The following is a 15,117-nucleotide window of genomic DNA, read 5'->3' as shown; positions in this document are numbered from 1 at the left end:
CTTTTCTTTTTTCTTTTTTTCTTTCTTCTTTCCTTTTTTTTTTGCTAAATTTTGGTTAATTTTCTACTAATTACTGGCTTATTTTGGATAATTTCTTGAAAAGTTACCCATTGCCTCCTCCACATATTTGACAGGAATTAAGCCAGTCTGCTCAGGTTTCTAAGGGGTTAATAACATAATCAATAGCTGCAGTCCAGTAGCTGAGGCCGTGGTGTTGTGCATGCGGGTTCGCTGGTGCAGCTTCCACACACAATCAGGTATAATCACTTTCACCTGTGCTTTTTCTGCTATGACAAGTCAAAGCGTCTGCTGTGAAAACGGCCTGTTCACCCCAACATTTGGTGAGTAATTTATAAACAAATGGATATTTTGTGGGAGAAGTATTTCATTAATTAATGCGCTGGAAACTTAAACTTAACCTCGTCTGCTTGCAACACACGAGTGAAAAACAGCTCATCAGACTGTTATTTTGCTGTAATGTTCCTGAGTCCAGATTCTGTGTTGAGACTAGTCACCATGATGATGAATCAACATCATTTTGTGGTCTTTGGCACCAAAAACACCTGCAATCACAGATTTTTTAAAAAATGTTTACGCACTAAAATAGGAACCTAAAATGCAGCAGACTTGAAGGTCACTCCAAATCTCTTCAACCACATTTTTCTCTTTGCATTCAAATCAAAATCACACTTTTTTTTTTTTGCAAAAAACCGCAGACACTTCTCTATATTAAACATTCAAAAATAACATTAAATAAAAATCTAATTTGGAAGGCCTCCCTCTGCACCCACAGGTCACATCCAGCCCTAATGTCATTTACGCTCAGCATTCAAAAATTACATTTAAAAAAATTCATCTGTGGTCTTTCCAGAAACAATGTCGCTGTGCCTGAGGATAATCGACAGGCCTCGGCGGACGGTTTGTATTGGAACTTCTCTCTATTAGAGTAATAGTCCATCGGAAACTGTTCAGAGTGAGACCTCTGTAACTGGGACATTGTTTTTGGAACAACGTGCTGCTATTTGGTTTCCTAATGTACTTTTTTAATGTTTTGAGCAGCACAAACTAAATTAAACCTCTATTTTAGTGGGAATGGAGGTGGGAATGCCAAAGACAGATTTTTATTAGCACTATGAGTTTGTGAGAAAGATGTTTTTTTTGTGATTTGGGCCAACTGTATGAAAGGAAATGAGACATAATTCAAGATTCAACAGCCATTTATGGCATTAAAAAAAATAATAAATAAATAAATATATATATATATACTGCCTGTCCTGCAAATGTTGCTATTTGACATTTAGGATCTGAATTTGACCAATTTAATTTGAATTATGTTCATTTGAATTTTTTTTTTTGAATCTCAGTTTGACCAATTGCATTTGAGCAACCAGATTTTTTTTTTCAAAAGCTGATAATGAAGATATATATTTTTATGATTACAAATTGAGATAAATTTAAAAAAAAATGCTAATCTAATCCAGGCATTTCCTATTTTAATTTTAAAGAGGTTAATTCGGGGTGGAAAATAAATATAAACATATAGTTTTTCGAAGTAAAACTTTTTAATGCAATGAATTAAGTGATGTTAAAATTTCAATATAAAGCATTCAGTGGCTGTTAAAATTGAATTATACTGGTGTCTCTTGTTTGTTTCCATATAACTGACCCTTTAAGAAAATACATTATATATAATGTGGTCTTAACCCTTTGAAATGGATCAGTTTTCTTGCGCTGCATTCCTTTCCAACCTTTGAAAATTGGTTTGATTTCCTTTTGAAAATGTCCAAAAACGACAATGAGCAACTTGGCAAGAGATGTTCCTAAAATTGCAACAAAATGATTTAAGAAGTAGTTAAAAAAAAAAAAAAAAAGACAGACAGACCAAGAGACACATTTGTCAAAGATTTTATAAAATCAAATTAATAAAAAAAGAATAATAAAATATTATTATTATTATTATTATTATTATTATTATTATTATTATTATTATTATTATTATTATTATTATTATTATTATTATGGGTATTTTTCTTTTCTTTTTTTTTTTTTTATTAATTCTTTTCCTCTCTTTTTATTACTTTTATTACTTTTTTGATAAATTTCCAAATAATTTTCTAACTTCTTCCCATGTTTTTGTAAGAAATCAAGCCAATCATCTCAGTTTTCAGGGGGTTAATAAAACACATCGAAACAACCCGATAAAGTATTTTAAATTTTTGGGGCAGTAAAGGTTTAAAACCTCAGTCCTCTGAGGTGCACCTGGACTGACGTGGGTGTGTTTTGTCATGGTTTCGGTGAGGAGGCCGCTCAGATCTGATCTCGATGAGCGCCGCAGCAGCTCTTCCTGGTGCCCTCTGACATGAGCTGAGCAGACTGTAAACACAGGACTTCCAGGTCTGGGCTTGTTCCCGGCCGGCGGTTATATAAGCCTCCGAAACTAGATAGACTCTTGACTTGAACCACGTCCAAAGTACAAGCTGCTCCGGCGTTTGGGAGCGCCTGATGTATGTTTGTATATGTGCAGCCTGTTCCAGCAGGCAGCTTTACTGCGTTATCTGATAAAGCTGCTGAGTTCGCTCTGCGTGTCGAAGCTCAACAACGTCTCAGGACAGTTATCAGTAAATCTGGTTTTTGGAAACAAACCTGTGACCTTTAATAATGTTAAAATGTGGCGGGCAGCTGATGTATCCGTGTAATCGATGTCATCACAGGTTATGACCTCAGCGAGAATATGTACGAAACAGTTTCAACAAAAAGATTTATTTTCCCCACAGACGGATCATCAGAGTCACAAGTCCTAGTACGCTCTTTACCAAATGCAGTCCCATTTAACAATATTTACAAAATTATTTTTTTTATTTGGATTTATTCATTGAAACAAGTACAACTGGACTTTATCATAAGAACTGGTGCTGATATTAGACTTTCATAGCATAGAGGACTATTAGCCACAACAAATGTATGTTTCTGCTCGGTTTTATTCAATTTAACGCTCTCATATTGGAAAATGTCTTTCTTTCCCCAAGATTATAAAATATTTTTAAAAAATCTGAGACAATTCTTCTTTTAAAGTGATTTTGTATGTTTTTTAATGCTAAATGAAATAAATATATTTAGATCTGAGAAAAAAAGTAGGAAAAAAATATAAATATATTATTTAAAAATAAAATATTTTCCAATAGAAACGCTCAAGTCCGAGTGCAGTCACAAGCCTCCGGTGTTTGAGTTGAGCTGCATGTCGTTTTTGATTTTCTAAAGTCGTCAAATTTATGACCTGAGTCCAAAACTGCTGTTTTAATTTTAGGATTTTAAAGGCCTAAAGAGGTGTTTTCAGTCATCCTTATGATCGTCTTGTGCCGCTCAGATCCGTCAAAGGAGCCGTTTCAGAGTCATGACCACTTTTATACTTCAGCCTTTGCTCTGCTTGGGGGCCACTTTTGCAAAATGACAGCCAGGGGCCATCACAGTGGCCCCGTACGTTTCAAGGACTTTAGGACATTTTCAAGATATTACACCTTTCCAGGATTTTAGGACATTAGGTGCTGATCCAGGACGTCTGTCGGGGGATCCTCCACTGGCACTTTAGTTACATAAATAAGCTCTATTTTGATGCTGTTTTGTGATTTTGGGACATTTCTCTGAAATCTGATATTTCCAGGACATTTTTTGGATTTTAGGACACTTATCGGATCTGCTGGTACTTCTGATGAACAAGCTCTATTTTGATGCTTTTTTATGCACTCTGGCACCTTACTTATCTATAAGAACAATTCCCAGTATGAATCACTTTATTTTTTACTATGAATGTTAAATGTTTCGGGGCCCCCCCGGCACCCTGTTGGGGGCCTTATTTGTCCCACATGTTAAGTGACACTGCTGTGAGGCAGAAACGACAGAAACAAAGACTTATTTTAACTTTTTATTAGTGTTTGCAGCTGGATGAAAAGTTGCCACGAGCAACTTTTGGGGAAAAAAAACAGGTTTGTAGTGATGACAGGGTTAAAAAATAGTTACAGCACATCATCCCAGCAGTCATTTCATCAACTGCACACAAGTTCCACCACCACGATGAACCCTCAGGACCGTCTGAGTGGACTGGACGGATCTGAACCGTGCAAATTCAAATTAAATTAAAAAACATAAATGTGCTTTTCTAAAAAGACAGAACTGCACAGGTGTCATTTTCTAACGGATGTACAAACGTGAACATGACGTCATGCTTCTGAAAAACAAAAACACTGAACATAATGCTTCCCTTTATCACTGCAACAGTGTTTAATGGATTCTCGTACGGCGGATGGTCGCGTGAAGCTCATCTCACAACATAAACACAGACAGACTGACGGGTGAAAAGCCTCCGTGTGTTTCATTTATTCATCCGCTCTTTACGCTCCCGAGACAAAGGGTACGAGCTACTGGGCCGCTAACAGATAGGACACCACGGTCAGCGCCGCCGCCTCGATGGAGAACAGGTGATGGTCCTCCACGTGCGGGCAGCTGGTCCTCATGAACTCGGCCAGCCGCAGCAGATACTCCAGGTTGTGGCCCGTCTTCCCTCTGCACACGGCGATCTGGATGCCGATCGCCTCCGGGCTGGCCGGCCCCAGGTACAGGGCGTTGTCGGACGTGGCGATGTACACCAGCGCCTGAACCGGGGGCTGGTCCCCACCCTCGGGGAAGAAATCGACCATTTTAGTGACGTAGCCGCCGCAGACCGTCTCGCGCACGTTGAGGTACTTCAGGGACTCCTCGATTTGAGAGCCGGTGACCTCGAACGCCACGCCCCAAGTGCTCGCCTGAGGAGAAGAGGAGGACGTGAGTTACTGTCAGCGGAGATTTCTCTTATTTTCTCTGCAGTTTCTACAGCGGCAGCAGTCGCTCCGTCTGCAGGGACTACAAGTTCAAGTCCCCGTCATACCAAGTCCTGGACACTGTCAAGCTGCCTTTGAGCAAAGCACCAAACCCCCAAACAGCTCCAGGGGCGACATCATGTCTGACCCCGTGCCTCCCCTCTTCATTAACCCTTTGAAACTTGGCTCAGCATCTTTCACAGGTGTTTAAACATCTGGACTCTGAGCAAACTGCTCTGATGTCTTTCAAAAACATGGGAGGAAAAAAAGGCAATGAGCATCTTTGCAGGAAATGAAACATCCAACAAACTGCAAAAAAAATAGATTTAGAAAACTGTTCTTTTTAAAAAGGCCGGGAAACATGTCAGAGGTCATTAGGGCTGTCAGCGATGCCGCCATAATTGTGATGCGATTAAAATCCATACATAACGCATTATTATTTACCTTTTTTTTTCTTTTTTCTTTTAAATTGCATTAATCGCAGGGCGATATTCCCATTTTAAGAGGCTGTACTGGGCTGATACTGGACTGGTATAAACTGAAACCAGAGGAATCCAGTGGTGCCAAACGTGTCATGCAAAAATAAGTTTTATGGGTACCCATGAGTCTCCCCTTTACGGACACGCCCACTTTGTGTGAATGACATGCAGTATTTCACTATCATTTAATCCCTAATTAAGATAATCTGGTAAGATCTGCATTACCTCGACAACATGGACTTCATAACTGTTTTGTGTAAAGAATGGAACTGAAAATGTGATTAAAAAATGGAATTAGCTGCGATTACCTCCTGAAATTCTGTGATCAATCGCAGTAAAATAAGATATAGTTTGACAGCCTAAATTATATTCATATATTTAAAATTGATCATTAATTAGTCATAACAGCTGGACCTTATCCCAGCAGCCACTGGGTGAGAGGTGGGATACACGGCACTGACAATATGAGACAACTGTTCACGCTCACAGCGTCACCAGTTCACCTGTATGTCTCTGGACGTGGGAGGACACCTGAGGACACGGAAAAGCATTGTTTTCCTTTTCCCCAATTTTGAATTTTTTTTTTTTACAAATTTCTTGTCAATTTCTGTTGTCACGTTGTCTTTTGTTGCTCATTGCCTTCTTCCCATGTTTTTTTTTTTTTTTAAGAAATCAATTTGCTCAGGTTTTAATGGGTTTAAGCACGTGTGTAGTGTCAATGTCCCATTTTTGTGGACTGACAAAATATGAAATAAAGCAAATTTATTTTTCATCCTTTTTAATTAATACTTCACTTTCTGTAAAAACATTATTATTGATTGTTTAATTATTGACCTTAAACAATCTTCATCACTAATGTATGTAAACATATGTGTCAGCGTTCATTTATCTATTATTATAAGTCTATTTAAGTGTTTTTCCAACTTTTGATTTTGAAATTTTCATGCCAATAAACACGTCTGAATTTAAAAAAACAAAAAAAAAAACCCCAAAAAAACGTCACCAACGACTGAAAAGGAAGCAGGACTTTCCACTTACGTCATCGTCTTCAATCAGCGTCACCACTCTTCCGGGCTGCGGACAGAGGGACAGAAACGGGTCACGTCATGGACAACGCCTGATCTGAGTATGTCTGTCTCAAAGCAACAACATCACGTACCAAAAATAAGACAAATAAACACATTTTAAGCGTCTCACCATCTCGTCGGTGCCGCGGTGGAAGTTGTCTCCGTGCCAGAATCGTCTCTTGTAGCCTTGAATGTAGCCGACCTGGCTCCTCTTGTACTTAAAGTCAGGCTTCCACACCAGAGACCCGTACCCGAAGATCCACAGGCTGCTTTTCCCGGCGATGATGTCTTGAGGCTTCATTGTGTTTTAAGACGATGATGGATCGATGGATTTTTATTCAAATTTAACGGTGTTTATAAGTAGCTAAGGTGACTAGCTAGCTAGCGTTAGCTTCCTCCGGTCCAGGAGCAGCGGTACCGGCTGGCTCGCAGGTATACCGCGGACGGTACTCGAGCCCAACTGCTTGGCAGTTGCGAAGATGGAGTTTCGCAGTTGGTTTTGCCTTGCACTATGCATCGCCATTGCATCAGAGGTGCCGCATTATGCCTTAAAAATCCATGGCAGCCGCTTTGGCCTTCAAACTAACGGAAAAAAATCTAAACGCGGCTCTGCCAGCTGCTTCGCCGGCCGGTGACGATGTAAATTTAACGTTCACGATTAAAAAAAACGAAGTTTAATGTAAAAAAAAAAGGCGTTTCAAACACCTTTATGTTAATCTAATGGTCGTTAAACGACGGTTTGAACCGTTTCTCCGATAACATGGCGCAGCGGTGCTTTCGTATTTATACAGTCCAGTTCAGGTGGGCGATACCATGTCAGCGCTTTTAACCAATAAGATCCTAATCTCTAACATGTTATATCCAATCAGGTTTCAGTGCGCCGAATAGGGCGGGACTTCAAACCAAACCGGCTACAGCATTGGCTAAAATTTGACACCTATGTTTCACCATGATTCGCCAATGAAGTGCCAATCCAACAGACTCCATTTCTGATTGGTCGCCTGTGTTGTCACTCTCTGTATATATTTCCATATGGCCTAGACTGGAGCTGGCTGATGCAACTTCCCACAGCATTTCAGGCCCATAGCAGCAACCAAAGCAACATACCAAGACATTGCATCAGATTTGTTCCAGGAGAGAGAGGCCTATATAAGGCCATATATACTATTTCACAATATATGCCGCAAAGAAAACAATATAACATTATATTTTAGGTTTGACATAACATAAACTGAATAAATAAATCTGCCTGTGGGAATTAGGCTACATGACCCTAACATAGTGCTGATGGAAATCACTCCTGACATGTTGGTAAAACACCCTACATGTGTGTTTGAATGAGCCAAGGCAAGTGAGGGCTAAAGTCTTAGTGTCACAGTTTAAAGATCTAATGTCAACACGAAGGTCAGTGACCACTGACGATCCTTCGCCATAACCACCACGATCATCACAATCATCACAAACCCCAGGAACAAGGTGCAAAACATGTTCAAGGGAGGTGGATAGGTGCTTTTCTTTTCAGATTTGCCGTATTGTCACATTAGCTGCACAGCACAGATTTGCAAAAGCCTCCACCTCTTGCAAACATGAGCACAACACACACACTGTATAGTTGTTTAGCCTCATTTTGTGTCACATCTTTTTGCAATAATTTTGTGTCACTTTGTAGTTATTTTGTATGTCTTTGAGGTAATTTGTGCCCTTTTATAGTGATTTTAGGTCTTTTGTAGCCTTTGTGTGGTTTTTTGTGTCCTTGTAGTGGTCTTATGTCTCTCTGAGGTAATTTTAGTGTCTTTGCAGTTCCTTTGCATGTCTTTTGGCAGTCCTTTAGTGGTTTTGTGTAGCTTTGTTGCTGTTTTGTGTTTCTTTTAGGTAATTTTGTGTCCCTTTGTAGTCATTTGCATCTCTGTACTGTTTTGTGTCTCTTTGTAGTGGTTGTATGTCTCTTTGTAGTTGTTTTGTATCTCTTTGTAGTTTTGTCTCTTTAATCATTTTGCATTTCTTTGGTTTTATGTCTCTTTGTAGCTGTTTGGTGTCTTTTTGTAGTCATTTTGCATCTCTTTGTAGTGTTTTTTTTGTCTATGTATTAAGTTTTTGGTTTTGAGTCTCTTTGGAGACATTTTGTGCCTCTTTGTGGTTGTTTTGCCTCTTTATGTACTAATTTTGTGTCTCTTTGTTTCCATTTGAAATTTCTTCCTGGTCAGGCGATTATAATTTGAGTGACATTTTGCAGGTGAGGGCCAGGGGGCCCCCCTCACTCTGTGGCCCCCTGGGCATGAGCCCGGTGGGCCCATTCAGTAATCCACCCATGATTGGCTGGCTCAGCAGTGGTTCAGCCTGTTAACATTTGAAATCTTACTCTTGCAGAATTATTCCAACTTTGTGAGCACAAACTATTTATACACTTTACTCAACCAACACCCTAATTTGGCAGCAAAACAGGCACAAACATTGGAAGGAATGAGTGTTTTCTGAGTTTGATAACCACCTCAGGACTATGTAGATGCTTCTTATAAACCAAATAGTTGGAAAAATAAAAAACAGCAAAAAGCAAGAATCAAAATGTCAAAACGCTGTCCACAGCTGAGACACAAAAAGAGAGAACGATGACCCGAGAGATAGAAGACCTGATCAAATGTACAAAAATGCCCACCCCTCCTGCTGGATCTGATATTCTGTAATAGCCGAGGCTCATCTGTGCTCAATAGATAGATTATCTATAAATAGCTGGCATTATCTGTCTTGATAAGAGGCCAGACAACTGTATCAGCTCTTCATCAATCTAAAGCGCCACACAATCCAGGCCTTTGAGCGACCCTGTGTCAGGCACACCAGCCTCCATCTCGTTATGCCATGGTCTTTCATGTCCGTCCACTCCTCGAGCTGCAGTGGACTGCTCCAAGCGCAGGCTCCGGAGCCACACCGAAAACGCTGACTGTAATCTAATCTAGTGCGCTGCTTCGACGTCTTGATCAGTTGATTTATCAAATATTCACCCATCTATTTGTCTTTGCTGTCAAACTAATAAAATAGATCATCATTCAGGCCCGAGGCAAACTAAAATATGAATTTATGTAGTGACGTGTGTGTACTTTGCCCTAAATATCTGCAGGTTTCTGCTTGTTTTTCCTGTTTGCAAGATATGAAATGAATGCAGAAAAACAAGATACTAGTCCGGTTACTTAGAAAACTTGCAAGAAAACATCCTCAACAAAGATTATTTTTTAAAATGTTCCATTTCAAATGCTAGGAAGAAGCATGTTAACACTTAAGATAAATTTACTGTTCAGGGAAAGAAGCTGGAGGTTGGCTCTTGTTACAAATATCTTGGAATTTGGCTCAATGACTGTGTTTCTTTTAAACCTCCGGCTGCTAATCTTGAAAAGCTGCGGCTGAGGTTTGGGGGATTTTTTCTGAGAAAAAAAAAAGTCCCATTTTTCCTTTGAGGTAGAAGAAGACTGGTCTCTGGTACATTTTTAGTGGTTCTGGATGGATTACTAATTAACATGCACTGACAAGGAAGATATTCAAAATAATGACAAAAAGACACAAATGACTACAAGAAGACACATTAACCACAAAAAGATACAAAATTACGTAAAAGAGACTAGGGGTGTGGGCAATTAAGGTCTGTAATTAAAGTGTTATTTTTTTAAATTGCATTAATCACCCACATCCTGTCTTTAAGAGGCTCTACTGGGCTAAGTGTTGTAAGTATTATATATAATGTCAAATAATAGAATTGAAGGTGTGATTCTAAAATGTAATTAAACTGTAATTAATTACAATTAACTACAGTAATTCTTCAATTAATTGCATTTTTTAAAAATTGTTTGACAGCCCTTAAAACACACAAAATGACACAAAAATCCACAAAATTACCCCAAAGAGACACCAAATTTCGACAAAGAGGCAAAAAGTAACCATATAAGACACAAAATTACCTAAAATAGACACAAAATTACCTGAAAGAGACACAAAATCACTTCAAAAGGACATAAAAAATCTTACAAAGAAACACAAAATAACTTGAAAAAGATACAAAATCACTTCAAAGAGGCATAAAATGATTACAAAGCAACACAAAATTACTCAAAAAATTCAGTTACCCCAAAGAGACACAAAATTACTCTAAAGAGAGAAAAAAATGACCAAGAATGGCACAAAATTTGCCCAAAGAGACACTTTATTACCTTGAGAAGACATAAAATAACTACAAAGAGACTCAAAACCACAAAAAAAGACACAAATTGATCTCAAAACCACCCAAAATCACATCAAAGAAACACAAAATGACTGCAAAGACACACAAAACCACCACAAAGTCACTGCGTCTTGCTATATGTAAGAGAGGTGGGGCCTTTTGCATATCTGTTCCCATAGGTGCTCATTGTCTCATCGTCCACAAATTTGGATGGAGATGTGTTGAATGTCTGCTCATTATTTGCACATGTTTGATACTGCATATATTAGTGCAGAGAGATTTGTTACAAATTGTAAAGCCTGCACTGATAGTTATAGTTTGAGATCTCAAGCTTCACATACTGTTGCTGTCGTCAGTGTGTGGGCTGAGCGGAGGAAAAACGCTTTAATGGGCTTTGCTCCTCTCACTTGGCATAGTCTTCAGAAAGACTATGAGAATTGGTCTCTCTGCCTTAAATATATATTGTGCTTTTGTATTTTAATATTTTTACACATGAATGCGTATCTTCTGTGTTTTTATTGTTGGTCTATAACTTTTTTAATGCTGCTATGCTGCTTGAAAAAAAGAGATTTCTGATTTCAGCAGGGCTTATCTGGTTAAATATGGATCTGAATTGTTTATGATTGAATTCATAATGATACATATCACATTAAATGTTTTGTTTTTGTGCTGCTGCTGCTGAATTATATTGCTTTAAACTTGAATTTGAGTGTACTTGGGGTTTTATTTTGGCATGCACTGACCACCTATTTCCTGTGTGTGGGTTTCTTACTGACACCTAGTGTTAATTAATGAGACAACTACAAGAGCAGTGCAGGGCAAGGTTACAGAGCACAGGACAACGCCACCGTTAAGTATCGGTATGATCTGCTCACTCATGCATGTACGGGTAGATCATGAGACATTTCATGGTGGTTTTGTCTCTTTGTGGTCATTGTACATCTTTTCGTGGTCATTTTGTGTCTTTTTGTGGTCATTTTGTCTTCTTGAGGGTTATTTTGTTTCTCTTTGCAGTTATTTTGGGTGTCTTTAAGATGTTTCTGGGTGTCTTTGAAGTGATTTTATTTATTTTTTTATTTTCATGTCTTTTTGTGTCTCCTTAAGGTTGTTTTTCTGTCTTTTAGTAGTCATTTGTATCTCTTTGAGCTGATTTTTTGTCTTGTTTTGGTAATTTTATGTCTTTTTGGTTCTTTTGAGGTCATTTTGTGTCCCCTTGTGGTTATTATGAGTCTTTAGATGGTCCTTTAGGTCTCTTTGAGGTAATTTTGTGTCTTATTGAGGCAATTTTGGTTCTCTTAAGGCGTTTTTTTGTTTCTTTTGGTTGTTTTGTGTCACTTTGTAGTCAATTTGTGGTTGTTTCACCCGTTTTTGTAGACATCTTACATCTTTTGCAGTTCCTTTGTGTCTCTTTGATATTCTGCAGGTGAAGGCTAGGGGAGCCGTGAAACTTTCGGCCCCTGGACCTGCCCCTGGCAAGCCAGCTCAATAATCCACACATGCATGCACAAACACATGATCAATAGCCAAATTAAGCTTTGATGACGTGACAAACACTTGGTACTGTCAAAGAAAACCAGAGCAAAGCAGCAGTTTTGCACTCTCGGATATGACTGAGTGTCACCATTTTTGAAAAGTGTCATGTCGAGGCACTTTCACATTTCTCATGAGGAGATAGGAACATTTAAATTCCAAATCTGCGTCTTGATTCTCCATTCATAACATACAGATTTTCCCCTCTTCCTCCTTCAGAATAAATAGTGCTGATTAGCGTGTTTGTCTGTGCTCTCGCTTGTTTTGAGGTTGTTTCCTGAAAACCCCAGCGCAGATTAAAGAAAGCGATGCGTGAGAAAAGCAGTCAGCCTGCGCCGGCATGTTCTGCATTTTTTAATCAGGGAGGAAACAGGAACTGATGTCACCAGGTCACAAACAGGATGCTGTGATTATAACACAATGAAAAATGCCTGGCCATGCTATGGAGACCCAGAGGCCAAAGAGCAAAGCTCTAGCAAGAGTTTGCTGCTGCGATCGAGCGTGAAAGTGGGTGTGTGTTTCTGCTTATAGGTGTGATGATGGTGGGAAGAAACTCTTAGTAAGTCGTTGTGATAACGTGTGTTTTCCTTGAGCCAAACCGGAAGCACACTTTTCCAAACGTTTTTTTTTTTTTTATTTAAATGCACACACAAGCCCTCAGATGAGGATGCCTAGGTCAACAGGCTAACAGGATGTGTGTGAGGGAAGAGCCGTCCAGATCCTCTGCCGAGTGTTGATTGCTGATGATTAGGCGGCGTTGACTGTCGCAGGATTTCTGTTAATTGGAGGCAGAAGAGGTTTGCATTTGATAATGCGGATGACACATTTCCTGTAATGGATTTTTCAAAACACTGGAACAAATTTATAACCGATCCATGGATTATATCTCCTCAATATCCAAGAAGGTTGGACATTAAAGCTGTATAATTTAACCCTTTAAAACCTGAGCAAATTGGTCTGAATTATTTCAAAAACATGGGTAGAAGGCTAACTTAACAAGACATAACCAGAAATTTAGCAAGAAATTAGGAAAAGAAAATAAGTAACAAGAAAATTTGTTGAACATAATCACAAAAAAACCCATGGATATGTAGGTGAAAGTGTGTCTTAGTCTTTAGTCTTTCGGCCTAAAAACCAATTGATTATAGTTAGGATCAGATCAGGTTTTGACTTAAAACACCTACATTTGGTGACATAAAAGTCACTGGACAGTAAAAACTACGTTGGGAAATGCTGCTGAGGGTCAGGAAAAACACAGGAATCAGCTGCTGAAATGAGGTATCAGTTTTCGGGTTGTCCGTCCATCTGGCACATTCCTGTGAATGCGATATTTCAAGAAAATTTGACACCAACATTTATTTGGACTAAAGGATGACCATATTAGATTTTGGTGGTTAAAGGTCAAAGGTGAAGGTCACTGTGACCTCATCAATCTCATTCTTGTGAATGCAATAGGGATTTTTTAAAAAAGTTGGCACAAACTTTCACTTGGACTTAACAATGAACTGACTTGAATGTGGTGTTCAAAGATCAAGGTTGCTCTGACCTTGCATCTGCCTCATTTTCGCGAACACGATATCTGAAGATGGTCTTGAGGGAGTTTTTTCAAATTTGGCACAAACGTACACTTGGACTCAAGAATGAACTGATTAGAATCTGATGGTCGAAGGTCAAAGGTCAAGGTCACAGTAATCTTATAAAACATTTTTTTTTGCCATAACTCAAGAACACCAGGTTTCCTTCCTTGAAAATGTGCTCACCGTAAAGATGTTCTGCGCTGTCGGAGGAAAGATGTGTGTGAAGCGTCCATGTTTTCACAGACATGGATGTTAACTGTAACTGCATTTGACAGTTTGTGGAGGCATACAGCTGCGTGGAGGTATATCCGATTTTTCTCTCGTAAAACCATGTGGATGTAGAGACAGTTTCAGCGAATATTACAAATGCTATTTCTATAAAAGTTACTAGTTGTATCTTTGAGAAGAGCAAAAATTTCCAGAAGACCAGAAGGCCAAATGGCAGTGAGAATGAGCAGATGGCTCCGATAAGTCAACTTTTCTAAAAATCTTTTTATTTATGTGTACTCGGAGCAGATCCACTGGCTCCCATTTGGTCTCCCCTCCCCTCTGGTGCCAGGCCCTCTCCTTCAGCTTTGTTCGCAGGAGTGGGTGGTACAGAACCGGGCATTGAAATATTGCTCTTAACCCTGAAGGGGAGGCAGGCAGTTGGGGAGCCTGTAAGTGCTTGAGTGTGTTTTTTATGGGAGGAGGTCTGTGCACTCTGTGTCATGCACACGGGCCGAGAGGCCTGGCATATGCTGCTGTTTTTATGGCACTGCAGACTCACTGCGTGCTCCCCCACGGCATCTGTTTGGTGCGCTGTGTGTGTGTGCGCGGACGCGTGTGTGCGAGCATTATGATGGGTGTGTGAGGTGGGGGGAGAGGCGTTCCCCTTTGCCCCGCGCCTGGCTTTGTTTCGCCATTTCCAGCTTGAGGGGGTGGTATCCGTGGAAACGGATTTGAATTTCAAGCCAATTTAGGGCCGGAGAGAGAGAGAGCGAGGGGTGGGTGAGTGGGGCGGGAGCCAAAGGCGTTTCCAGGAATTACTCGAGGTAGTGATGCTACAGTCAGGGGCCTTAAGGTTTCTATGTAATGTCTAAAATGTTATATATGATGTGAGAATGTAGGAGGACATCTGGATTTCATATTCATAAACCTGCTCATAATTTAAAGGGATGTTTCACATTTTTCGAAAAGGGGTTGTATGCAGTACTTATCTACAGTCAGTGTGTTACATACAGTCGATGTCAGTCGGCATGCCTCAGTTTGGAGAAGAAGACAAGAGCACTGACAAGAAAGCCAAGCAATGTACTGCTGTTGAGGGAGGTCAGCAACAAAACGTGTACGCCATGTTGAGAGTATTTTTTACTGCTTCCCCTTTCTGTCTGCTTTGTCAGAGAAGCTATAAATGGCTTCAGTCTCATTTCT

General features: G+C 39.6%; 2 protein-coding genes across 2 annotated transcripts in view; one reads left to right on the top strand and one right to left on the bottom strand.

Annotated features, from left to right (window-relative positions):
- Positions 1 to 3,906: 3,906 nt before the first annotated feature.
- chac1 (ChaC, cation transport regulator homolog 1 (E. coli)) lies at positions 3,907 to 7,165 on the bottom strand. Its single transcript, XM_042503886.2, has 3 exons — positions 6,527 to 7,165; positions 6,368 to 6,403; positions 3,907 to 4,796 (listed from the first exon to the last, which is right to left on the bottom strand). Exons 1-3 carry the CDS (start codon positions 6,695 to 6,697, stop codon positions 4,413 to 4,415), a joined length of 591 nt encoding a protein of 196 aa, XP_042359820.1. The 5' UTR covers positions 6,698 to 7,165; the 3' UTR covers positions 3,907 to 4,412.
- LOC121955208 (uncharacterized) overlaps positions 6,376 to 15,117 on the top strand; it is a 272,250-nt gene continuing 263,508 nt past the window's right edge. Inside the window, exon 1 of the transcript XR_015779226.1 lies at positions 6,376 to 6,455. The gene's annotated coding sequence lies outside the window, so the exon portion shown is untranslated. The remainder of the gene's footprint in view (positions 6,456 to 15,117) is intronic.

This window comes from Plectropomus leopardus, chromosome 16, assembly GCF_026936395.1.
Source record: "Plectropomus leopardus strain MGB_pleo_1.0 chromosome 16, ASM2693639v1, whole genome shotgun sequence".
In the NCBI taxonomy this organism is placed as follows: domain Eukaryota; kingdom Metazoa; phylum Chordata; class Actinopteri; order Perciformes; family Serranidae; genus Plectropomus; species Plectropomus leopardus.
The sequence above is the reverse complement of the archived record's forward strand: the minus strand, read 5'-3'. Positions and strand labels throughout refer to the sequence as shown.